The following is a 25256-nucleotide window of genomic DNA, read 5'->3' on the forward strand; positions in this document are numbered from 1 at the left end:
TCTTTTCCAATCTACATGCTCAGTACAGGCTAGAAAGGAGCTCCAGGTTACGCTTCTTGCAAATGCTTTTCTTACTTGTATTATCAGCCACTGTCATTACCTACAGTTTCATTCAGAAACAGCATTTGAATAGTTTTTCAAAGGGGAAACTCTTTTTAATCAAGTCAGGTCATGGATGATGTTAACCAGATTTGTTTTTATTTCTAGTCACTCTTCAAATTATTAATATCATTTCCTGAAGATAAATGGTGTGTTTGTGGTTTGTGATTAACATTGAAAGGGAAGGGCTTATTAGCACAAGGCATTCATAGTCTTTTTGCCAACAACAAATAGGAAACTTCTCTTTGCAGCAGAAAGTAGAGTATCCACTTCTATTCCTCCCCCCGCCTTTTATTCCTTTACACCTAATGAAGGCCTTTGGCTGCATTTCCTTAGTTCTCATTTTTGACAGACAACTGAAGCGGGAACATTATTACACAGAGTTCGGAAAAAATCCTTCCTAATAGCAAAGATAAAAATAATTAAGTAAGTGTAAGAGAGGTTTAGGGACTTGCACAGTCCTAAACGAAGTGTCGCACTTACGCAGCTGAAGCTCGACAAGATGAATCTGCAATGTTTTAAGAGCCAGATTCAACCCCTTGGACTACCAGGCGTTTTCCAGGTGACTTCGCTTAAACCACTTATCTCCACTTCTCTGGCCACATATGGTGTCTGACTATTCTTCTCCCATACCATTGCTAGGAGTCCAGATGTTTAAGAGTTGGAAACAGTTCTGATGTACAGAGAGAGGGTAAAGTTATTCTTTTCGCCTCCTTTGACCAGCTGTACAAAAGTCAGTGCTCTACCCAAACAGCTGTGGCAAACTCAGCAGGGATTGACCAAAACAGACTGACACGCACCTCCTCCACCACCGCTACATGGAGCACACCAGGCTCCAAACGTACCAAGTTTGCCCAGCCTTACAGCTCTCAGTGGAGGCAATATCAGGAGAAGGCTGGCAGAGCGCACTGAAAAAGCGACTATAGATCCTGCCATCCAGGCATACAAACGCCCAAAGCAGCACACACATGTGTCTCCTTCAGCTTCAGTAGATCTCACAGCTAAATGACAAATCAAATCCTTTCTCCACTCTCCAGCTGCACTTTATAGATGCAGTTTTATACACCACGTCAAAATCAGTTAAGAAGCATTTGACAAGAGAAAAGAAAAACATCTAAAGCAAATAATAAAAAAACCCAACGTCAACAGAAAGGGAGGAGGGGAGAAACAGTAACTTAAAAGTGACCCTCAGTGGGGGGCAGGGGGAGAAGTCTGTGTAATTTTCTTTGGATATAGTTGGGCAGGAAATCGTTGAGGTGCGTTAAAATACCTTTCTTGTACATGCCTTACAAAGAATTTCCTCTGATTACAAGAATAATATTTGTTTTCGTGTCAATCTTGATAAATCACAGCTGTGGTGCTTTATTTCCTCTCTCCTCATTTTCATCTATTAATAGGCCTGCATGTACCCACACATCAATTAAAAATATACATATATACCTATTCTATATATAAACACTCCCATTTTGCAATCAAATTCCCTACGTAACATCATCCTGGTCCTGAAATGTGTCATTTGCACTTGTACTGCTGAGCTCACAGCATGACCCTGCTCTCCCTCTTTTGAGCCCAGGATCCCAAGGACATCTTAGACTGCACAGAGCCCCATGGACCAGGAAGAGGTAGAGGTGTCGAGGAGGTAACTCAATTAGCAGCCCTGCACCCACTGCAGGCTCACGAGTGGAAGTGTCAGAACAAAAGAAGCATAAGCCTGTTTGGTTGTTTTTTTTCCTTTTGCTTCCCCGGTTCAGGGGAAAGAAGGTGGGACATCTGAAGAAGCTTTAGTATAAGTCAATTTTGCAATTTCAAAGCTATAGAAGTCTCTGGAAGTACATTTAATGAGGTATTTTAAGCCACCAATATGGTCAGCATCACTTCCAGACGACATTCTCCAGTATTACCACTGCTGAATTTTGAAGTTCAGCATAGGAGGGGGTTTATTCTTCAAGTTCGACATACCAAAACTCACATTTTTTAGATCATTTGACTTACATGAATTATGGAGAATTATGAAAATCTTAGTTCTTGCCACAGGTTATCTCCCCCAGGGGTCACCTATGCACTTAAAATGTAACTCTCAACTAGTTCTCAGGCCCAAACTCAACACGCTTCCCAGACTCCAAGGAGAAACTGGAGACCAGACTGCACTGTCATAGCCCACTGAGTTTCATCAACCGATCAAGTCCAGAAACTCTTTCCAATTTGAAGTTTTTCTTAAAGCCTCTGACAGGCACAACAGCTGCTTTATTTCTATGCTGAGCAGCATTAACAAGAGTTATTTGCTTTCTTTATGAGGATTTAGCACAAACGTAAAAGAGGACTTTTATTACAGGTCCCACTAACCAGTTAGTTCTTAACAAAGCAGGTAGACACAGTTTTGAAAACAAGACTCCCTTCACAGAAAGTTACCTGGAGGCATCTGACCTATTCCTACCGACAGTCAATGCATTCAGAGGAATCCCTCAGGAAAGATTATCTCCTGGAGTTGATTAGGCAATTTTACAGCTGGCATGCTGAGATTTTAACAGCCTTCAAGAAACATCCAGTTAATTCAGACTTCAAAAAGGAAAAAGAAAAAAAAAAAACAATCACCACCACCACCACAAACTGACAATGAGCATACTAAAACCCAAGCAGACAAGAGCCACTGGGCTGGGTGGTGGGGTGTAATGCGCAGAACATGCTGTACCCTACATGCACCCATCCCCAGTCCCGTCCTCCTGCGGGAGCTCTCCCCCAAGCCCAACGCTGCTAACTCAGGTGAGCAAGGGTCAGGAGGTCTGGCCCTCCAGCGCTCTGTCACGTCCTTCAAATTGCTGTCTCTTATCTGGCTGCTAAACCACCCTACACGCAAAGCCTAACAACTCCCAGCCACTTCATCTCACACTACACAGCACTCTTCGCAGCCATAAAAACATTAAGCTAACAAGTGGACTTGATAAATCAACTTGTAGCTTGGCCGACACAAAGAGCAACTGGGAGCCTACACAGGACTTGAAGAATATCATTTAAGGGGAAGAAAAACAAGTCTGCCACCAATAACAACTTGATAAAGCAAACCAAATGGAAACAGCATAGCAACTCCTCAACCAGAGAAGGGCAACCACAGAAGAGACACCAGAAATCTGATCTGTTCCTCAGTAATCCTGTCTAAGGGCAGGCACCTAGACTGCAAGCTCCTGGCTCCAGAGTAACATTAACATTGCACATTGGGCACCAAGTGGAACATTAACAGGGCTTACTGGTTGGGCTCTGCATCCCAACAGTGAGAGGAACTGGCAGTGCACGAGGCTGCTGGCCAGCAGCTGGAGAGACAGGATGTAGGCAGCAGAGGTGCGGGGTGGGGGAAAACACTGGCAGCAACAACGTTTGCCTAAGAAAAAGCAGGTATCTAGACCCACTTGGATAAACATCTAAAAGGCTATTCTAAAAGAACCTCTCATGTGCACACCTGAAATTTCCCTAGATAGCTTGTTGCAGTGCTTTACTACATTATCGTTAGAAAAGTTTTCCCTAATATCCAACCAAGCCTTCTTTTCCTACAAAGTAAATACGATGAAAAGAAATCAGCTACCAGCAGACATGAAGCACACTATTATTTTCTGGTATCTTCTGACATATCAGAAAAGATATGGGTTTTGTTCACAGTCATTTCCGCCCTCTAGTCCTCTCAAAGAATGTTGTTTGTATATACAAAGCAGGGAGGAGCTGTAAAGTACGAGAAGAATTCAGAGGGAACTCTGAACTTCCAGGCTTCATCCAGCAGAGACCGGATGCAATGCATTTGGCCTCCATGGCAAACAAGGGAAGATTGAGAACCACACTTCCCTTCAAACTGAATTTTATCCAAATACCTCTGCACACTCATCTTGCACCAGCTGAAGCTAGCTGGTCTCAGGTAAATCACACAGCTGAAGCAAGGAAGTTCAGATTGGACAGAAGAAGAATGCAGCACTAACTCACCTCACTTGATTTAGTACTTTAATTGCCTGAAGTATGGCCAACAAGACATAGTCTACCCAACAGAAAGAGCTCTCAGGCTTTCCCTCAGTCTCAGCTTCTTAGAAACCTATAGAGATACACAGCAACCCTTTAACTCAGAAAACAGCAGCTCACAGAAGCTCACTATTAAAAGAGAGCTAACAATTTCAGTACCCATTTTCTTACTATGTCTCCGGCCCAGCCAGAAATAACACTAGCTTCTACAGCTTTCCGCTGTAGTTAATAGGAAAGCTAACACAGGATTCATCCATCAGCATATTCATTCCTGTGAGGTACCAAACACCTCTATTGCCCACCCAGTTCAGCACAAGTTGAATACATGATACATCTCATAATGTCAGACCAGAACTCTACAAGGTTTTCTAAAAGTAAGAAGAACAATACAAATGCTAAGCAAGATTATCACACGGGATACCAGTTTGCCAGTTGATCAATCAAACACCAAAGGAATAAAATATTTCAACACTGGCATCTGATTGGAAACATCTGACTGACAAAGCCACTTAATAAAACCTACTAGCATGAGGAAGCATGTTTTCTTGAAGCATTAATGCTCTCCAAAATGATGCAAAAGTGCAAGAAGTAGAGGATGGGTGGAGACGGTAGTTCTGAAATCTTCACAAGAGTTAATAAGAAGAACTATGTCATCTCAGGAACCTGAGGAGCACAGCCCTGGGACTTCAAATCTAAGATAGCACCTCCACTTCCTGGTCAGTAAGCCATTTGCAGGGTATCAATCCCACCTACAACTGTTCAATGCAAGATGCTTCCCACTGCTACCAGATGAGGGAAAGGGACCAAAGACTAGTGCTTGGGAGCTGTCTCTCCAGGTCCATAGGCAACAGTTCACGGTGAAGATTTTCACCTTGGTGATCATCAGAAGATACAAATTATGTTTGCACTCAGATAGAGATTCTTTCCTATTTTCTTCTTCATTTTGTTGTTGCTTTGTTCTTCTGAAATGGTTACAATCTCAGTGGCAGTGATAACAGCAGGCCAAAAACTATACACATTCAAAAGCAGAAGTAAACAAATAAAGAATAAGATCTTGCTCATAAGCCAGCCCTAAAAGCTAATTCATTGCTTCCTATTTCAAATCACTACGTGCTCACATCAGAAGTGAGCTTGGCATATTATACTTGCCGGGAAAATAATACGCACGTGGAGAAAGTACAAGACACTCACTGGTACATGGACGAGTTAAAGAGCTAAAACACAATGTCTCAACTAACTACATGCCTAGGTCACAACAGTAACAGTTTAAGGGAAAACAGAAATTGTTTCAATTACACATTCAACAGGAACAGAGAAGAAACAGTGTTCTGAATATTAGAAATCCTTTCCAGGACAAAAAGCTCTGCCCACATGCAAAGAACACACGCAGGTATTTCATTTATAAAGTAATTTTTCCTGTGCATACTACATATTATAGCAAAAGCAAAAAGCAGAAAACCCTACTGCAGCTGCACAGACAAGAGCGTGTGTCCTAGCACGCACTGAGCATCACGGCACCTCTCCCAAGGCCGACACCAAAACTTCTCTGAAGACCCTTTCATCAGACTGCTGGCAAGTCTTGCCCAACAGGCGCTGAGCGAGCTCTCCTGCTGTAGCAGGTGCATTTCAATATTTACCACTCCCTGGGCTGAACGGAATTAAGACTGAAGGAGGTGTGTTGTTTTTTTTTTTTCCAGCAGTATGATAGAGGGACTTCTGCTGCCAACAGCAAACGTGAAATAAAAGTGCTGGGTGTGCCAAGCAGGGCACTGCTCTTGGGAGCCTTGACAGCAATGGCAGGGAATCCCAGAGACTCTCAGAGCTACAGGTTGGATGAAATTAATATATACACAGGATAGAACACACACACAATGCTCAATTAGTTGCTAACTTTCTGCTTCCAGAAAGCTGAATCAAAAAAAGACCCCCCCACCAGAACCACCTACCATAAAATCCATTACAAACAGCCAGACCTCTGTTACAAAGTTCAGACACTAAAAGTCTGGGTAAATTTAAGATCCAAGTACCAGAAAACTGAACTATGATTTCACATCTCTGATATAATTACTTTCCAGCCATGACACACCATAGCTGAAAAATATTTGCCCTTCTTTGTCAACTGCTTTGACTAGGAGCACCGTTTAACATCTAGGGACATTTGGTGGCAGTGAAAGATCTCACAGCAAGGCTACCATTAAAACTTTGCTGAGAAACAAGGCAAAACATCTGGTTTACATTGTCTTTGAAACAATTAACTGATTTGTGCATTACCAAAGTGAAAATTAATTTTATTCTACTGTGAGAAAGTTTGGGAAAAGTGGAAGTATTTAGCAATCTTTAAAAAAAAAAAAAAAAAAAAAAAAAAAAGGAGGGGGAGGGGGGAGAAGTCAAGATTAGGCCAGACAAAGAGCCAGTTCCCACAAAAGGCATGATGGAGCTGTGCCAAATGCTTCTAAGAACAGAGCATTTTTTGGTTGTTTATTTGGAGCCAAATTTCTTATGCCTTCATTCTGTCTTTTATGGATATTAATAAGATTTCCACATAAATCTGTCTCTACTTAGTCATCTTCACCACTGTCAGACTTCAGAATCCTCCATGAGGAAGGATTGCCAACACAAATGTTTATGATGTCACATGAGCCACACTATCACTCAGAACAAACAGTCCCAAAAGGTGAAAGGCCGCTACAGTCTATGGAAAGCTAAGGATTTAAAACATATATATATATATATCTCATTAGAATTAAGAGACTCCGCAAAGAGAGGGAGAGGGAAACAATAGTGGTAATCAATTAAATGCATTTCTTAATCTGGTGTTAAATGGAAAACCAACAAGCACCTTTTTCCAATTAATACACATTCTTAAGACAGACTTCATACACTAACTGGAAAATTTACCTGTGCTTATCTGAAACTGCTTTTCTTTGATTCTTCTTCTATTTATTTTACAAGCCCTTCACGTCATATCACATATTGTGACCAGAGCATATCTGCCATTGGTGCATGGAAATTTCCTCCAAGGCACCAATGAATTTTTGCACTCAAGCTTTTGCTTTTAGAGCCAGATAACTCTATAACTCTATCATCCCTTAAAATCTGAGATGGCATCTCCATAGATTCACACTCATGGATGGATTTTTCTGGCTCAACAAACATCCACCCCCCAAAACAAACAAACAAAACCAACCAACCAAATCACCAGATGTTCTTGAATCTGGTTGAAGAAAGAAGTGAGATGAGCTAAGGAAAACGTGTAACACCAATGTTTCCTGTGGGTCAGTCACAGACATCCTGAAACAAATCTAACGCACCTTTTTCACACGTGGAAGCACAACCAAGTGTCCAAAGCCCACCATTAACTTCTTTGGCCCATCTTCCATAAGAGAGGAAAGGGGGTTCAGATTTCCCAGACTAGAAGATAGGGAATGATGTGAGAATAATCAACTTGTTGATGTAAAAAGGAACATTTGACCATTCATTGTATCTCAGAAGAGTGGCACTAAGGAAGCTGTTAACTCAAAGCATGCGGGCATCAATATAATGAAATTTCTCTTAAGTTTGCTTTTTATTAAATAAACACTTGGGGGAAAAAAAATACATACATCTAAGAAGTTATATAAAATTTCATTAAAAACATCTGAGATTGCAAATTCAAGCATTCAAAAGATAGTGTACGACATAATTATGCTTACAAACACTGATTCACTGTTTTAGATAGCAATCCATTAAGATCACAGGCAAGATAAAAAGCAACTTTCTGGGCTATCAAGTTTCTGTCTAAAGTTCTCATCTCCTTAACCTGCTATTATGAATGATTAAGACAATCTGATCGTTACTTTTATCTCAGTTCTAAACCAAATAAAAGACCCAGAGGCCCCTACGCCAAGTTCTCATGAGTACATTGAACGACTGTAAAGGAAGCTGTTTTGTCAACACTCCCACTAGCTGAGGATTTTTTGGGCTGGGTTTTCTAAGTAGCTTTTGCAATACACTGACTTCAGTTTTAAAATCAACGTTTTCCTCAGCATCATGCTTCCACTTTCATTTGAGAAAAGATAATATATAAAGCAAATCAGAACATGAAATAAGGACATATATTTTTAGCTGCAAATTCTCTTCCATTAAGGAGTTGTACTAATTCATGGTCAAGAATTTTATCATTTTTGATCACAGATCAGTTGCAGTTCCCGATAGAATAATAAAATCTAAAGATCTACACACAATAGCATGTCCAGACACAAACACAGAATTTAAAATTCTGGGTTTCCAAAAAGTCTGCTCTAGTGGCAGATCACAGCCCAAGTCAGGAAATCTTAAGATTAATCATAAAGATCTTCTCTCTCGTCTATGTATAACACAAAAGGAAAAGAAAATTCTAGATCTAAGGACGACAACAGCTAAAATATTGGAATGAAAAACACTGAATATATGCCTCAGTCACTGGTATCCACAAGTATATACCATCCATCAATCCTGAATAAGAACATCACACATTTTAGGACTAGATTTATACACCACACACAGTAGAAGAGAAAGCTGAAATAAAGATTAGCTAGATTTAAGAGGAAGGAGATAGACTATCTATCTTTACTACTTCACTCAAAAATGTTCAAAAATTCTTCAAAAAACACTTGAGTTTGCCATCTCTCTCACCACATTACATGTATCCAGAGAGCTAGGTTTAGATGTCCTAAATTTCAGTTAAGCCCTAGTGCCTAGTGTTTCCTATTAGCTGGCTCTGGCTCCAAAGGTGCCTTGCCAAGAGGAAACAACAGGCTTGGATTCTCAAGCGGAATTTAAGCTGGGATATGTGCTTTAGTGCTGTCACCCCAATCCATCTAATTGTCACACTAGTATCCCATGCTCCTTTATTACATCGCTTAACACAAACACAGCAAGCTTTGGAAGAATTTAGCATTCCGTATCCTGCAACCCAGGAGTCAGTTTTCAGTGTCAGTATGGCAAACTATTTCTCTTTGCCACTTAACAGATTCTCAGTACAATCTCTGTCATGAGGCACGTAGAGAGCCAGTGCTGGCCAAAACAATCAAATTGTGTACACCTACTGGTATACCTGCCTGTTTCTGGGCAGTACTAAATGGGTTTGCTTCTCCACAAGTCAGGAAAGAGGAATGCTCCACAACTCTGAGCAAAGTCTTTTACTGGAAAGGGTAGGGCTCCCCTTCCACCCGTACCCCCCTTTTAACTTCTCAATCTCTGGTGGAGAGTTCCTCACAAGCACACGGGAAGTACAGCATTTTAAATCCTTTAGTACAAAATGTTTATTCATTTGCAGTTTTGTATAATCAGTAGACAATTAGGCCTGCATTTAAGAATGGCACTTGCATACAAATTAAGTTGGTCTTAAAAAAGGAAGGCGGTAATGGCATATGAATTATGTTGCAACATTTCACCTCACACAGAATTCAGAATCAATAGAAATGCAGCCAATTTCAGGAAACTGTTGTAATAAATATATTTTCAGACCTGTCTTAATAAATAACAAATAGCAACTAGTCTTGAGAATAGGTACATCACAGCAATAGTCTATCCATTACATATAACAGACCACGTTTTACCAGCTAAAGCTCATCATGCTTATTTGTAAAAATTCGAATCACCTATTTATTTCACCTGGTCTTATCACACTTCCAACCAGGCAGAGCTCCAAGCTGCACAAATCCTGATTCATGCTCATGTGAACAACACTGGCTTAGGCTGCACAGGGACCTTATCAGCTCCATCAGTCGAGCCAGTCCTGAGCTCCACATCACAGCTAAAGCTAGCGGCAAGTCAGTCTAGGCACCCGAGATACCATGTAAAGCACCTATACAGCTTTGTGTCTCTACAACAGAGTTGTAGCACCAAGTTCCAGTTCGAATATTGGAACAGCATGCATTAGAAAGTCACAAGTATTTATTTGTTCATCAAAATCACTATACAACTATTTAAAAATAAAAGAAGAAAGTTTTTGCAAAACTTGGCACACACATTTGCAAGTCAAGAGAGAAAAAGAAAGATTGAAACCATAACGATGAGACAGTCAAGCAACGGTTACTGAGGCAGGCATATTAAGAGATATGCCTGCCTGCGGAGACATCAGGAAATATTATTAAATATCCAGAAAGAAGAGAGTGATGCATAACTCAGGCTGAAGACTGTGCTGTCACAGTCAAATGGAGAATTCCATCCCTCTAGGCTACACAATACTAATTTGAGTGTGTATATATGTACACACACAGATATATATACATATATAATGATATATGTACGTGTGTGTGTACACATCTATAAAAACATGCTACAAGGTCTCAGGTCACATTTTGAGCAGCACAATCAACATTAGCTTTGAATTACCTACTTTAAAATAAGAAAAAGAAGAGTTAGCTGTTCTTTTCGGGGGGGAGGGCGGGGGGGAGCTATCTGCAGATTTGTGTATGGGAACACACCCTCCTCCAGCACTAATGATTCAACTGAAAGGACCAGCCTTGTCACCCTGGGAGGACTGAGCACTCATTGAAGTCAGCAGAGGCAGGGAGGAGATTATCAGTAATCACTACAAAAAGAATGTTAGAAAATGGCATTTTTACCAAACATTGACTTGCGGAATATAAATTTTAAACCATCACTGAACGATCTCCAGGAGAAGTTAAAGATATTCATTGCCTCAGAAGAGTAAGATGCAAAGCTACGTCTCGGCACAGGTATTCCTGTAACAATCCCACTTACAGACTTCAACTAAAACTCCAGCCACATGTAAAATATCTTATCAACTATTTTGCAATTATAAATGCACACAAAAACACTTAAGCTCCTTACCGACACAAAATTCAGTGAACAGACCTTGTCAAGAGTAACCTGTGATTAGCATCACCAGTAAAACTGTAGAGAAATGCACCCGAGAACTCTACCAGCATCCAACACTTTTTTTACCACTCACCAAACAAGTGTCGGGAAGGATTTCAGCATCACCAATACAGAAATAGCCCTGTCTGCACTGGGAGGTGTGGTGGAAATGAAGCAGCATAGTCTACTCTGCAAGGAAAACCAAGTTGCATCTGTTAGCTGGTGAGATCTAACAGGCTACAACAAGAAAAAGAAAATAGGAATCTCATAATAAAGCACTTGAAACTGCAATAACAGGGGCAAGGGGAGAACAGCACACAAGACAAGGTTGTGCAGTCCTTTCTATTCTACGCTTCTGCACAGAGGTCTGCGCCTTTCTACAACTGTCAGTTCAATTGAGATTTAATACATGAACATAGACAAGGTTTCACAAGTTTTACTCTGAGGGCAACAAAAAGCTTGGATGAGCATATCTAGATTATTGCTCATAGAAGTGGAGAAAATATTGCTTGGATGTAACTTCCCAATCCATACATCACCCTTTCCGATTGCCTTCATCCATTGCTGGTCAGACAGCAAACTTAAACGCTCCTGAGGGTGCCTTTGCAGACTGCCATCTGAGCAGCTTCATTGCCATCACAGGGCAGACAACCCAGCACTCCAGCCTCTTCAGCTGCTCCACATTCCCATTTTAAGGTAAATCTGTGATGTACATTTTCAATAAGGATCAAGATAATAGGTAACAAAACATATTACTGTTCTGCCTATGGTCCATGACATTAAACACAAACATACATCAGTTTACTTTTGCTATACAGGTTTAAATAAGTGCAAGAGACTAGCAGAATTATCTGTACTTCAGGGTGAGGAATAACTTTGGTTACTGCTGCTGCTGTGTCTGCAACTCCAGCATACAGAAATGTTAGCATGGGTATCATCAACCTGCTGGGAGGGCAACAATTAAAAAAATAGTTAACCTTCAGCATTCACTCAGTTCTTTCCCCTTCTGGAATTCATTTCCCAAACATGCTTATGGACAAATTTAGTCAAACATCAGTCAGACAGATGCTGTTCAGAAGAAGTTATGTTCAGTTTTGAAGCTGAGTAATTATTGCTCCCCTACATCATCATCATTTACATGAAGAAAACCAGTTTGTAAGCTTATTCAAAGAAACAAGAAGCTTTAAAAGAAAAACAAATCTAACTTCCATCGGTGACTTGATCCTCAAAACACAGCAAATGGTACATCTTTCCATCACACTTCATCACAGTCATTTTTCACAGAGCTTTTGATGAGGCTGAGACATTTGTAAGAGGACCAACCAGTCCAAGAGGAATGGTTGCTCTTAAACTGTCACCAGGGTCTGTCTCAGGAGTTCAGCAACCACCAGAAAAGCATCCTGAGTATGTCTGAAGAGCATCGCTCCTGCAGTTAAACACACACAAATCCCGTTTAAAAAAATTAACGATGCAGAAGATAATTTTATTTTTAAATTCAAACCAAAGCATAAATTCTTACCACAAAACGAAGCCAACTTAAGTTGCAAATAAGTCACTTGAACCCAGTATATTTCACTGGTGGGTTAGGGGCATTAAACAAGGTGGCCTAAGCTATAATCTGAGCTATTTCTGATATGTGAAGGTTTCATGTTTTTCCAGCTTTGTGCAGGGGGAGAGGGAAAGCCTTTAGCTATATTGATGCTCATAAGTACCTTCTCCCTAATTGTTCTCAGTAGCTAATTGTAGTAAAAATACACATACAGTCATGCAGTGATAGGTCCTAGTCAGAGGACACTTTAGGCAAAGCAGTAAGTTCACTAAAGCACACCACGAGAGTAACAAACTGGGAAATTTCTTCCTAACTAGTATCAGATAAAAAAAAAATAAAGCCATTTCTTCTAATCCTCAACCTGCTTGGCATAAGAAACTGCTAAACTTCAATAAACAATAAATACAAATGACTACGGATTTTAGAAATAGCTTCACTTATACCTTACAACACACACATTCCATGATTAAGTATTTCTATGTCACACATCCAGACCTCTTCCTAGTAGTTTAAAACTAAAAGGTTGGGTTTGTTGTTGTTTTTTTTTTTTTGGTGGGGGGAAGGTCTGGTTTTGTCTTTTTTTTTCAAATTCCCTTCTATTCTTGCGCTGTTTGGAAAACAGTACTCCTCAGTCAGATCTACTCTTACATATCTTTCCAGTCTCTTCTTAGATGATGATCAGAGGCTTGGGTTATTTGTGGACCCCAACCATCCATTGTGGCTGACCAAAACTCAATACAGCACTCTATGGCAGGACTTCACTAATCTAATTTCACTAGAACACTTCACACACACACAGACAGACTTTCTCGGTGACCAGCACTGCCAGCTGACAAAGTCTTCTCCCTGACAGTTTCTAAAACTAACAGTGTAATTTCACCAGCCAAGCTCTTATAACCAATATCTTTCCTGTGCTGTATGTTTTACCTTCTGTTCCACAACCCTTAAGATGGCATTAGGAAACCATCCAGCTGCCTCCTATGTCCAACGGTAACGAAGGACCGTTTGTCTCACCAGCACATTTCACTATTGCACTCTCCACGTGGCGCTTCCCATTTTATTTACAAATAGTTATACGTGTGAACGGAGTCGTGAGGTGCCACAATACACAAAGCAATGGTGATTTAGTCCGTTTTTCCGGATTCTCAACAGACCCGGGGGCAGCCGCTTCTTTGCATCACGATCTCCAATTCTGCTCATAATTGGCTTTTTGAAGGCCAAAGCCTCCGACCACTCTTTTTCCAATTATTTGTTTGTCAGCAAAGAGCTCCAGATTAGAGGAGCACAGTCGTGTCTTAGGGCCGGTTTGCTGATCCGGCGCTACCTCCCGGTGCTGGCCCAGGCGGACGGCTAAAGGGAGCAGGTTTGGGGTGAGGGTGTTCCCACCCCCCCGCCAAAGGGCAGCAAAGGGGTTCGGGGGGGCGAGAAACGCCACCGTGATCGCTGCTCATCGGCAAGAAAACGTTTTTAAAAAAAACCCAAAACAAAACACACACCCAGAAGGCTCAGTTAAGTACCACGGACAGATTTGGGTTATTAACGGTTTTAACGGCTCCCGCGGGCGCGCAGAACAGGGGCTCTCGCGCCCTCTAGGGGGCCGCCCTGGCCCCGCCGCCCACTCCCCTTCCCGGGGGCTGCGCTCACCCACCCCGGCTTCGGCACGGGAGGGGGGGAAGGGGGGGGCGCGGAGAAGCGCCACTGCGTCGTAATCATAACACCGCCGCCGATGATGATGATAACGATAATAGGCTTGTAACAACGACACACACCCCCCTCGGAGAAGAAAAGCAGCTCAAGCTCTTCGTTAAAAAGAAAAGGCAAAGCCTGACGGAGGGGCAGAGCGGTCCTTCCTCTCACAATCTCATTTCATCACCAAAGACAGAGGAAAACACTGACGCTCCCCACAAGTTTCAACTCGGACAGACGTCGCATTTCGTTATCTAATATTTTTTTCTTTTTCTATTTCTCAAATCATTACCCCGATGCAGAACTCCCGATGCTACCACTGTACTTGCAGCAGGGCTTAGATCAAGCCACGTTGAAAAAAAACAAACCAAACCCCAAAACCTGAAAAACTACATAGTCCAAAGGAGAGGCATTTATCTCTGAGTAACACTCTGAGTAGCACAGAAGACACTTTAAGGAAATCGTTTCATCGAGAAACTTCTTCAAAACCAGCAGAGAATTAAAAACGCACACAAAGAAAAACTCAGTTTCCACTTTGTTATCTGAATCTTTACATTTATTTCTGTATCTGTCAAGTGGTATCCTATAAGCTGTACATCTCCCATTAGACTATCCAAGTAAATCACAGCAACTGACTCAAAACTTTAATTGCAGCAGCATTCTTTTTGTTCTCAGACCACGTAGGCCGCAGTCAGCTCTCCCCCACTTCAAGCCCTGCGGTTTGCAGGCACCAGAATCCAGCAACCTTTCCAGTTCCAGGGCATGATTTTTATTTTTTTATATATATTACTTTTTAAAGAAAGAAGCCCAAGCAATATTCCTTCAATTTGCAAAACACAGCTATGTCTCAGTCTCTTGCAAAGATGACTTGGAACGCAAGCACTGTAACAGCAGATCAGGACAAATTCATACAAATGTTGCAGTTAACATCCAAAACATCATGTGTCACTGTTTTTCCCCTCCAACCCCCAACAAGCTTCTCAAAACACATTTCATACACAGGGTCACTGTTCTGGCTGTTTATTTAATTAACATGACAACCCAGTGTACACAGGATTTCTTTCAGTTCCCCAGCTTTGCATTTTCACACTTCAGGCAGAAAGAGCAGAAAGTCACTACTGTATTTTACTTTTTTGCCAATACGCCATAATATAGGTTTCTCAATTTAACTGATTGACAAAAATAGATTCTAAACCAATCGTGAGAGCTTCAGCAGCAGTTTTTACATTTTTGTGAGGTCGAAGGAAAATAAAAAAAAAAAAAAAGAAAAAATCTAAGTAGAACAGGTTTGCGTAAATGAAGCCATGCAAAAGAAAATAAAGTATTACGCCTGGAATCCCTGGGTGATTTTTTCTGGAGCCTTACTTAAATATTTTGCAGGGTTGCGTTTCAGCAAGTCACCAGATGACATAACTCCTCGGTTTCTGGTGACCTAAATGGTAATGCCAGCAAGTCTTATCAGAGTAATTACAGCTCAATAATGCTTATTAGCAGGAGGTATACAGTACATAACACTGCATGCCTTCATAAAGTTCAGTATCTAGGTTTAATCTGCCTTCTCCTCCCTAAAATTTTAGATCTCTGTATGTTGCATTCTGATCTCTCCTATTTTCAGGACAGAGGACAGGATACATAATGTTAAAAATTGGTTATAAGATAAGGGTGCATCCGTCCTTTTTTTAAGACAGAACGATAGAGAGCTAGGAAAGGGGGGAAGCAACATATTCCTGGCACTTACAAAGCTCTCACTGTCAAACAACGAGAAGAGATAAAGTTCTAATTTTCCCATGAAGAAAAATCCCAACAAATATATTTATTTTTGCCCTCTGTTTCTTTGATCTTATCACTGAAGAGGTATCTTTGACCATGTGAACTGTTACCGTATTGTCTTCTCAACTCTGCAGACAGGCAGGGATAATGACGGTTCCGGCTCACAACTTTCCCAGGCTACAGACTGGGAACAGGCAGAGTCATCATGCAGAACCCCACAAAAAATGGTCAAATGGAGCAAAAACCCCTCCTCTGCCACTGCAGGAAGACAGAGAAGTCTGGCACCAAAGTTACCTATCTGAAAAAAAACCCAACTTTTTAGAGAAACAGGGAAAGACAGCACAAAACAGCTACCAAATCTCAAACCAATTAAAAGTAAGTGCAGACCCTCAGGTGTCCCTCTGCAAGTTTCTACTTTTCCAGCTGGCCCAGAAGCAAGAAAAAAGCAAAGAGAAAGAAGAGATGAAAATGGGTAGAAACTCTCTCTGCCCCAGGAGCCAGAGGACACGGAGGGAAGTTTGCACATGGAGCTGCTGGCCTTGCAGCTGGAAACATCCAAGCTGCAGGCAAAACTCCTCCGTCCTGGTGCTGCCCACCAGCAGCGCGGAGGATCGCGGCTTTCCAGCCGGGCAAGGCTCGGCACCTCCCTACTGCCTTCTCATACAAGGTTGTGTCACTCACTGGTTTGGGAATGAGAAAGTACTTCAGAGTACCCTGATGTATGCTGTACCTGTGACAGTCTTCCGACTACGAAAAAAAAAAGTCTAAAGAGGCTAAGCGAATTGAACTACTTGCAGCAGCTGCTCTAGCTCATTTAACACACACTTGTAATAAATCCAAGTTAGCTGAAAGCTTCCCATTCCACCCAAACAAAACAAACAACATGCAAAGCTTAAAAGCGAAATCGGGAGTCTTCGGCACGGTTTAAAATTGTCCAGCTACTATCTCCTGTGGAGTATTTCACCCGCTAAGGCAAAATTATCCCTTGGACTGTTGTGTGTCAAGACTAACACACATAGATCAGAGGCATAAGCTCCAGAACACACACATCATATTCTATTTTAATGGAAAACACCAAGACACAGAACACATTTCTGTCCCCTCCACCCCACCACCTCCTTGCCATGCTTTTAGGAAAAACTAAAATGCTTGCAAAAACATGAAGAAGAAACTCCAAAAGCCATCATCCTGGAGGTACTCACATGTTTATCAGAAAAAAAAAAAAAAAAAAAGAAAAGCCTTTGTTCATTCATTCACTGTCTTATCCATCCATTCACAATTTTTCTCTGCAGCCTCTTTCAAATCTGGGTGAGTGAGCCCTCAAGGAGCGGAGCATCCTCAGCCAGCATTGATGGAATCACAGGGAGACAACACTTAGCTAGGAGCAGGATCAGGCTGTTATCAAGCACACATTTCTCAATGAGATCTGCACACGCACCAGACTGGAAGCTTTTAATCCAAAGAATTGGCCAAAGTTGAGAAAGAGAGTGAATGTACACAAAAATCAAGCACAAAAACCAAAATTAAATGAAAAACTAGTAAAGAGCACTTTTAGCAACAAAAGAAGGTTATATCTTGGTGTGGTTTGATTTTGGATGGTGGGTTTTTTTAATGAAACAGTTTTTCTTTTTAAATTCTTTTGGAAAGTGATTAGCAACTAAGATGAGACATTTCAACAGAAGGAATAATTTAGCAACATATGCATTTCCAGCTACTCCTACTAGCAGCTTAAACAGAAGCATACTTTTAATTTAATTTTAAATATGCTAATACCTCCATCTGTGATGTGAGTTTGCAATTCCTGGTACTGTCCTTTATATCACGAGGCCACATAGATTCGATTCTGTATTCTAGGAAGGAAAAATTCAGATACCAACTGAGACGTGTGTGACTAAAAAAATAAATAAATTCAGAAACTCCGAATTTTGTAGAATCTCCTATCACAAACAGATAGGGAAGGGATCACACTCTGGAAAAATAAAAGCTTAATTAAACGCTCAGCAATAGGAAAGATACACGAGAGGCAGTGAGAAACATCTCTAAAACTTCACCTAATGTTATTCACCAAACGAAAGCATGTATTTATTTCAAAGCAATAAAGTAGATCCATTTCCTGATGAAAATTATTGGCAGCTCACAGATGTATTAACAAGCTATCTTTCGGACCAGAAACATTCAGGGCATGTTTTTTTAAAAAGAGGGGGTGAGGGAAGGCCTGGTTTTGTTTATAAAGCCCTCATCTCTATTTTTAACATGTTACATTTAAAAACTGTCCAAAAGAGAAACGTTTACCTATGGTTTCTTTAAGTCTACGGGGAGCTGATTTTTGATACAAACACAAACTTTGTTCACTGTAAGAGTCCCACTTCTCCCATCATTTCTTCAAGGTCCTTACAGAGCTTTGTTTCACCTCTTCCTTTTTTCTATCTCGCTAACGTTTATTTAAGAGGACAGCTTTTAGGGAGGGAAGGTCACATACACACAGCCACACCGTGCTAAAAAAAACAACAAAACACCATACCGAAAAAAAAAAAACCCACCACAAAAAGTCTCCTCGCACTCAAAAGCATTCATCCATTTCTAATCACACAGTGACGCAGGCAATACCAGATCTCACTATTGATTAATAGTGAGGGAGGACAAAAGAAAGAGAAATTTTCCAAAATCCTGCAGCGGGTGAACTGAACAGTCACCAGTTAACTCCAGTCCAGCTCCGCAGCCTGGAAGTGGGAACCGCTCGGGGCAAAGCTGACCGCCGTCCCCAAGTAACAGACTACTGGAGGGGGGAGAAATCTACCTGTTACCCATCACCAGTTTGACATCCTAGTGTATATATAGATGGCTCGAGTTCCCTCTATAAGAGCAGAGAAGGACCCAATTACAAACTAGTGAGCCCTATTTCCGAATTATTACACTTAGAGATGTTAACTGAAAAGCTGTTTTTATTTGGAGTGCGAGAGTGAGTGAAAATATGTTTAAAATCTTAAAACTTATTAATGTAAGAAACCATCAGAAATGCCTAGCATCATCAAGTAAGTATAAACAGTTTTAATTTCTTGCCTTAGATATTTTATTTACAAATTTTTCTTACACCCTTCTCTCAGTTCCTATTAAAGTCAGAACTGGGTCACCTTTCTACTTTTTCACACTGTATTTGCTGGGACACTGTGGTAAATATTTATTTTATTTAAACATAAGTATAAAAGTTAAATAAATAAGCACATTTGTTGTAAAATAAGCCTCAAATATATAAGGTTGTCAGGCCCTTTTCCAGCAAATATCATAACCAACTATAAAGGCATGTAATCAAACCATTTCCAGAAACAAACTAGCCACCCACACCATATGGTTAGGTGCCATCACTTGGAAAATACTCAGCTGCTTATCCAGCAAGCAACCTGTAAGAAAACCTTTGGTGTACGGAACACGCGCCAGTTGACCACAGCGCACAGAGTCACTTTCAATAGTAGTTGAAAAAGAAAGCTTAACGCTGTTTGCCACTTATTTTCCCCCAGGTTTCCCTTTCCAGCACCCAGAGAGGGTTGCACTGACTTTCAATACACTAAGTTACACTCGACTCGTCGAACAATTCTCTTGTAGGGCAATCTTAAATCTCAAAAAAAAAAAAAAAGAGAAAACGTTTCGAGCACAGAACTAAGCCGACCTTATGTCCGTGGCACGACTCTATACAGCTGTGCAGTAAAGCTAATGGTGTTTTCTTGTTTCATTCTCAATTTTTTTGAGGTGTGCGTTTAAAAGAACACATCACCGGTGACAGAGTGAGTTTTCGCTCATCCAATCAAATCATCACCTCTTAAAAGAAACAAAGTTGAGATAAATCGCGTTGTGCCTCGTATCGGTTCCCACAACCGGAGAGGAGCAGGAGCTATTGATTACACACGCACAGGAACAGCCTTGGAGAGGCAAAGTGCAAAGATGAGCAGCGCTCGGTGCGGGCCGGCCTCAGAGGACGCGCTATCGCCCTGATAAGGGACTTCTTCCACCGAGGACAAGCTGCTCGGCTCACACACATCTCCCCCTCCCCCCCCTTCAAGCTTAAAGGGAGTTTAACGGGGCTTTACGGGAAACTACAGGTTTGAAAAAGCAAGGCTTGTAAGTGATGCTGGGAAACCTGAGGGCAGGTTCCTACCAGCTCCCAGAGCCAAGCGGGTACCGTCCGCCTCAACTTTCTGCCAGGCTTAAGAAAAGCAAGCGCCGGTGACGGCTGTGAAATAATAGAAAACCCGAGCTCTTTCCCCACCGCCCGCAGCCGGGGCAAGTCAGGCTGGGTCCGGAGAACCCCACGTCCCCCCGGCCCCAGCCTCGTCCCGGGACGGCCGCCCGGGGCTCTCCGCGCCGCGGGACGCCGGGGAAAGCCAGCACCGCGCCCGGCCTCTCCACCGGGAAGCGGCCGGGAGGGCGCAGCTCCCCCGCCGGCGGGACCCCCACCCGCTACCCCGCCGCCAGCGAAGTTTGCGACCCGTCCGTCCTCCCCAGCCCCTGCCCTACCTGCTCCCGGGGGATGCAGGGCAGAGAGGTCCGCCGGTGGGTCTTGCTGCTGCCGCCGCCGCCCGACATCTCGGGGGAGATCATGGAGCTGGACCGCCGCCGCCGCCTGAGCACTGGGGCTTCGTCCGCGGCCGGGGGGGCGGCGGGAGGCTCCGCCAGCGGGGCGGCCCGCCGGGGGGGCCAGAGCCGGTCGGCGTAGCCGGCTAGGAGGATGCCCAGCAGCCCCAGCAGGTAGGCCAGGTAGGGCCGCCAGGACGCCGGGACCCTCTCCAAGGCGACAAGGGACGTGGTCCTGGCCGCGCTAGTCACGGCGAGCATGAGGACGCCCTGCCTCAGCTTCAGCACCAGCCATGTCACGGAGGCCAGGCAGCTCAGCACCACCCCCGTCGCGGCGAGGGAGAGCAAGTGACCCTCCCCCGCCGCCAGCGCCGTCTGCGCCACCGCTTCCCCCCCGCAGCAAGCGACCAGCAGCAGCGCCGCCGTCCGCGGCCGCACGCCGCCGCGCAGCAGGTAGCGGCCCGCGCCGAAGAAGGCGCCGGCCAGGCCCAGGGGCACGGCGCCGGGGGGCAGCCAGCCCCAGCGCCGCGGCCCCGCGCCGCCCTCCGCCGCCAGCTCCCGGCCGCGCTCCCCCCGCACCAGCCTCACCACCAGGGCCAGCAGCACGGAGAGGGAGCCGGCGCACAGCGCCGAGGAAAGTTTCCGGCGGCGCCAGCTCTCCCGCGGCGGCGGCAGCGCGGCCCGGGAGGCCGGCCCCTGCTCCGCCGCCGCCCCGCCGCCGCCCCGCGAGGTGCCGGGCTGCCGGCCCGCTGGCGGGCAGCGCCCGCTGCAGCCCGGGCTGCGCGCCTCGCCGCCGGCCATGGCCTCGACGGGCCTCCCTGCGCACCCCCGGGGCTTATTCCCAGCCGGCCAGGGACCGGGAGCGTCGTCGTCCCCCCCCCACACTCCGCGGCGGCGGTCAGCGGCGCACGGCCGAGGGGGAGCGGCGGGGGCGGCGGGCCGGGGGCGCTCCCCTCCGCAGCGCCGGCATTTCCTGCGAAGCGCGGTGCTCGCCCCCCGCTCGCCTTCTCCCCGAGAACCCAGCGCCGCGCATGAAGGGCTGGGGAGCGCCTCGCCCCCTCCGCGACCACCTCGGGCTCGGAGGGGAGTAGTAAATTAAAATCGGTTTTAGAAGCGGAAGAGAGGGGGAGACGCGAAGAAATCCTGAACAGTGTAAGGAACGGGGGGGCGGGGGGGGGAGGTGGATGTACCACCTCAGAAGCGCCGCTTAATTTCTAGGCCATCGTTTCCCTCCCGGGCGGGGAGGGAGGGGGCGCCCGGCCCGCGGTTATCCCGGCCGTGCCCCGTGGTCGCGGGGAAGGAGCCTCCCGGTCGCTGCGGACCGCGAGGGAAGGAGAAATAACCGAAAAAAAAAAGGCCAGAAAAAATGGCAAATAAAAGGCCAACGGAGCCCGGGGCAGAAGTTGCGAAGTCCCGCCGGGAGGGACGGACTCGAAGGGAAGCTGCTGGGGAAGAGAGAGGAGAAAAGCTTTTCCCCCCTGAACGCTGCCGGGGGAGTCCTTGAGTTTTGCACGGAAAAACTCAAGTGATGCGAGGGGGCCGCCTCAGCCGGGAGAGAGGCGGAAAGCCCAAAAGCAAACCCGAACGGAGCACCGCACCGAACAGGAGCAGCGGAACGGGGTGCGGGGGGATGTCGGAGGCGATAACGAAGCAGGAGGCTGCCGAGGAAGGGGGAGTTGCCACTTTCAAAACGGCCGGACTGACTCTGGACAAGGGCTGCGCCGGCCCTGCCCGCCCCCGGCGCGGCAGAGGCCCCCGGCTCCGCACCGGGGGCGGGGGGGCGGCACCGCGGCTCCGCCCGGGGCCAGGGCGCGCCCCGTGTCCCCGCCGCTGCCGCCCCGCAGGAGCTGGCGGTGCCACCCGGGCGGCGGAGCTCGCTGCCACCGAGAGCTGGCGGCAGCGGAATAGAGCCGCCTATCAGGGCGGGGGGCAATTATGAGGCCGTAAAAAAGTCAGAAAGATGGATGCTTATGAATTACTTTTAACTATTTTTGTTGGTGTTTCAATGGAAAGCCCGAACTGGAATCCCAAAGCCAGCGGGCTACGATTCTCCGAAGTGTTAGGAATCTCTAGGCTGTTGCTCCATCCCAAATCCAATGTTTCCTCCCCTAATGCCACATCACTCTCACGCCAGAGGGCTCCTCCGCCGGGGATCTGCAGCGTGCTGGACCCCTGAAATGGCTCTTGGCACGAGTGGAATCAGGTGTAAACTAAAAGCCCGTGCAAGATCGGGGCCTTATCCTTAAAGCCCTGGCTCCCACCGAAGGGCGTGGAATAATGTATTTAGCACATAATAGTACAAACCACAGAAAAATACAGTCACCAGCTGTGAAGTTACAGAACGTTAAAAGTCAGGAAATGAAGTGATTAGAAACCAGAATTTCCCGGCCCTCTTCCCCCTAGCAGATCCACAAATCACTGATTTGAGACAGGTTTATAGCCTTTACGTATTTATTGGTGTATCTATCTGGATATCACGCCTATTATCCAGGATCTGAGTATCTGAAATGGTAGCATTAGTGAAGCGTATTTTGAATTTTTACTAGAAATGGATCGTAAAAACTGAGTATGTTTTTAAATAATAGTTTTCCAGCCTATTATGAAATATGGATTTATTAGTCATTTTTATGTTTGAAGCTTGGTTTGAAAACAACCTAGATATTGTTAGCAAAGTTTGGCTCTGAGGAATGGAAAGCCTCTGGTTTTTTTAAAGGTTAAGGGTCCAGATTAAGAACAGCTGGAAAGGTTTACAGTTTGTTCTGGTGAGACAGCAATCAGCAGGTTGCCAAATACACCTAGAAAAACATAGCTGGGTTCCATTTACCCCAAGCATCAATATCCTAGAGGCAGAATCAGGGCCCAGATAGTAATAATCGTATGACTCCTAACTCCTCTTCAGCTTTTTATAGACAGGATGCATCTCTTGAGTATTTTTTAGTCTCGATGCATCAAAATGTAGTACAAATACGTTGGTATTTCAGTACTGGATGACAACATATGCAACAGTTGCAGATCAGATAGACCAGACCTTTCACCTAATCCTTCCTATCAAGTAGCATTCACTTACATCTTAATTTATCTCCACTTTGTTACTTTACAGTTAGATTTACTGATATCAGAAATGTTGACACTTTAAATATAGTCAAAAAACAAAACAAGCAGAACTAGAGGAATAAACACTCCCTACCTTATTTTGCTGCACACCCCCTTTAAATGTATATTACTTACATAGATCAAAGCAGATAATGGTCTATATTCTTTTAATTCCTTAAGCTAAAACATTAGTTTTTTACTTTAGACTAAAAGCGGCAGCATTTTTTTTGGTTGGACAGATTCTAGGTTAGTGTAAATAAACTTATATCCTTTGTAATCACTGCCATAATAATTGAGCCTAATAGCAAGGGTTTTTTTTCAAGAGTGTTTCATTAAATGCTTGAAACGCATTTCTGAGCTCAGCCTGCCTGGATCTCTGAGGTTACTGTGAGCCCAGTAACCTCAGAGATTTGGAGCTGGCAAAGTGGGGTTTAGAGGTGTTAGGCTTCACTGAGGATCAGGGCTGAAGCCATCAGTTGCTGAGCTTGCTTAAAGCTGGCAACTCTAAGCCAGAGACAGCGTCTTTCCAGTCTCACATGAAATGGACTAGACCTCCTCAAGCCATCTGCTACTTTCTGTGCTGAAGTTCACAGAAGAAAGTAAAATTTTGATTATTTTTTCCTGGTATCTCAATTCCCACCTCAGGGAGCTTTTAGATAACATGATGAAAGTCAAGGCTTGCCAAAACAATTTCAACAACTAGCACGAATGTGATAATCTCTAGATTTCCTAGAAGCACGACTCAGACTCTTACCAATTCATTCTTCTGAGCACTGGGGTTGTATACTGAGCAGTACATGGTGCTTTCTGCCACGTAGGAGTTGATAAATTACTTCTTCATGTTTCTGAATTAAGCAACGTAATTGTCTCTTATTCATCTACTGATTATCTAAGAGTGTTTTAAGCATTTCAGCTGTGAAGATCTTTAACAAAAAGGCAGCAGTCATGTGATTTACAGAAGTAGATACTGGAATACATGTCCCTTCAGAAGATATTCCAGAGGCGATGGATGAGGACTCTTCTTTGAGAGATTATACTGTAAGCATGGACTCTGACATGGAAGAACCATCTAAAATTCTCCAGGATTATGACATGCGAGTTAGCAATCACAGAGATCAATTAAGTCCCTGCCCCAGCTCAGTAAGTACTAAATCACAGGCAGGCAGCAATGCTTCTTCAAGTTCTGGGGTTAAAATGACTAGCTTTGCAGAGCAGAAATTCAGGAAGCTGAATCACACAGATAGTAGAAGCAGTGGAAGCAGTTCTCAGAAAACCACACCAGAAGGTTCTGAGGTGAACATCCCTCATGTGGTTGCTTGGACTAAAAATTTTACCCCTGTACTCAGCTCTCGTGAGACCCCACCTGGAATACTATGTTCAGCTCTGGAATCCCCAACACAAGAAGGACATGGAGCTACTGGAACGAGTCCAGAGGAGGGCCACGAAGATGATCAGAGGGCTGGAGCCCCTCTGCTATGAAGACAGGCTGAGAGAGTTGGGGCTGTTCAGCCTGGAGAAGAGAAGGCTCCGGGGTGATCTTTTAGCAGCCTTCCAGTACCTAAAGGGGTCTACAGGAAAGCTGGAGAGGGACTTTTTACAAGGGTGTGTAGTGATAGGACAAGGGGCAATGGATTTAAACTGAAAGAGGGCA

At 44.2% G+C, this 25256-nt stretch overlaps 1 protein-coding gene across 1 annotated transcript in view; it reads right to left on the reverse strand.

Moving 5' to 3' along the window:
* The window catches only part of PDE3A (phosphodiesterase 3A), a 278181-nt gene extending 256868 nt beyond the window's left edge, over positions 1 to 21313 (reverse strand). The window contains 1 exon segment of the mRNA XM_086610771.1: positions 20456 to 21313. Within this exon segment, the coding sequence (XP_086466897.1) occupies positions 20456 to 21313 (858 nt within the window).
* Between the last annotated feature and the right edge of the window lie 3943 nt (positions 21314 to 25256).

The sequence above is a fragment of the Tauraco erythrolophus genome, chromosome 4, assembly GCF_009769465.1.
Source record: "Tauraco erythrolophus isolate bTauEry1 chromosome 4, bTauEry1.pri, whole genome shotgun sequence".
In the NCBI taxonomy this organism is placed as follows: domain Eukaryota; kingdom Metazoa; phylum Chordata; class Aves; order Musophagiformes; family Musophagidae; genus Tauraco; species Tauraco erythrolophus.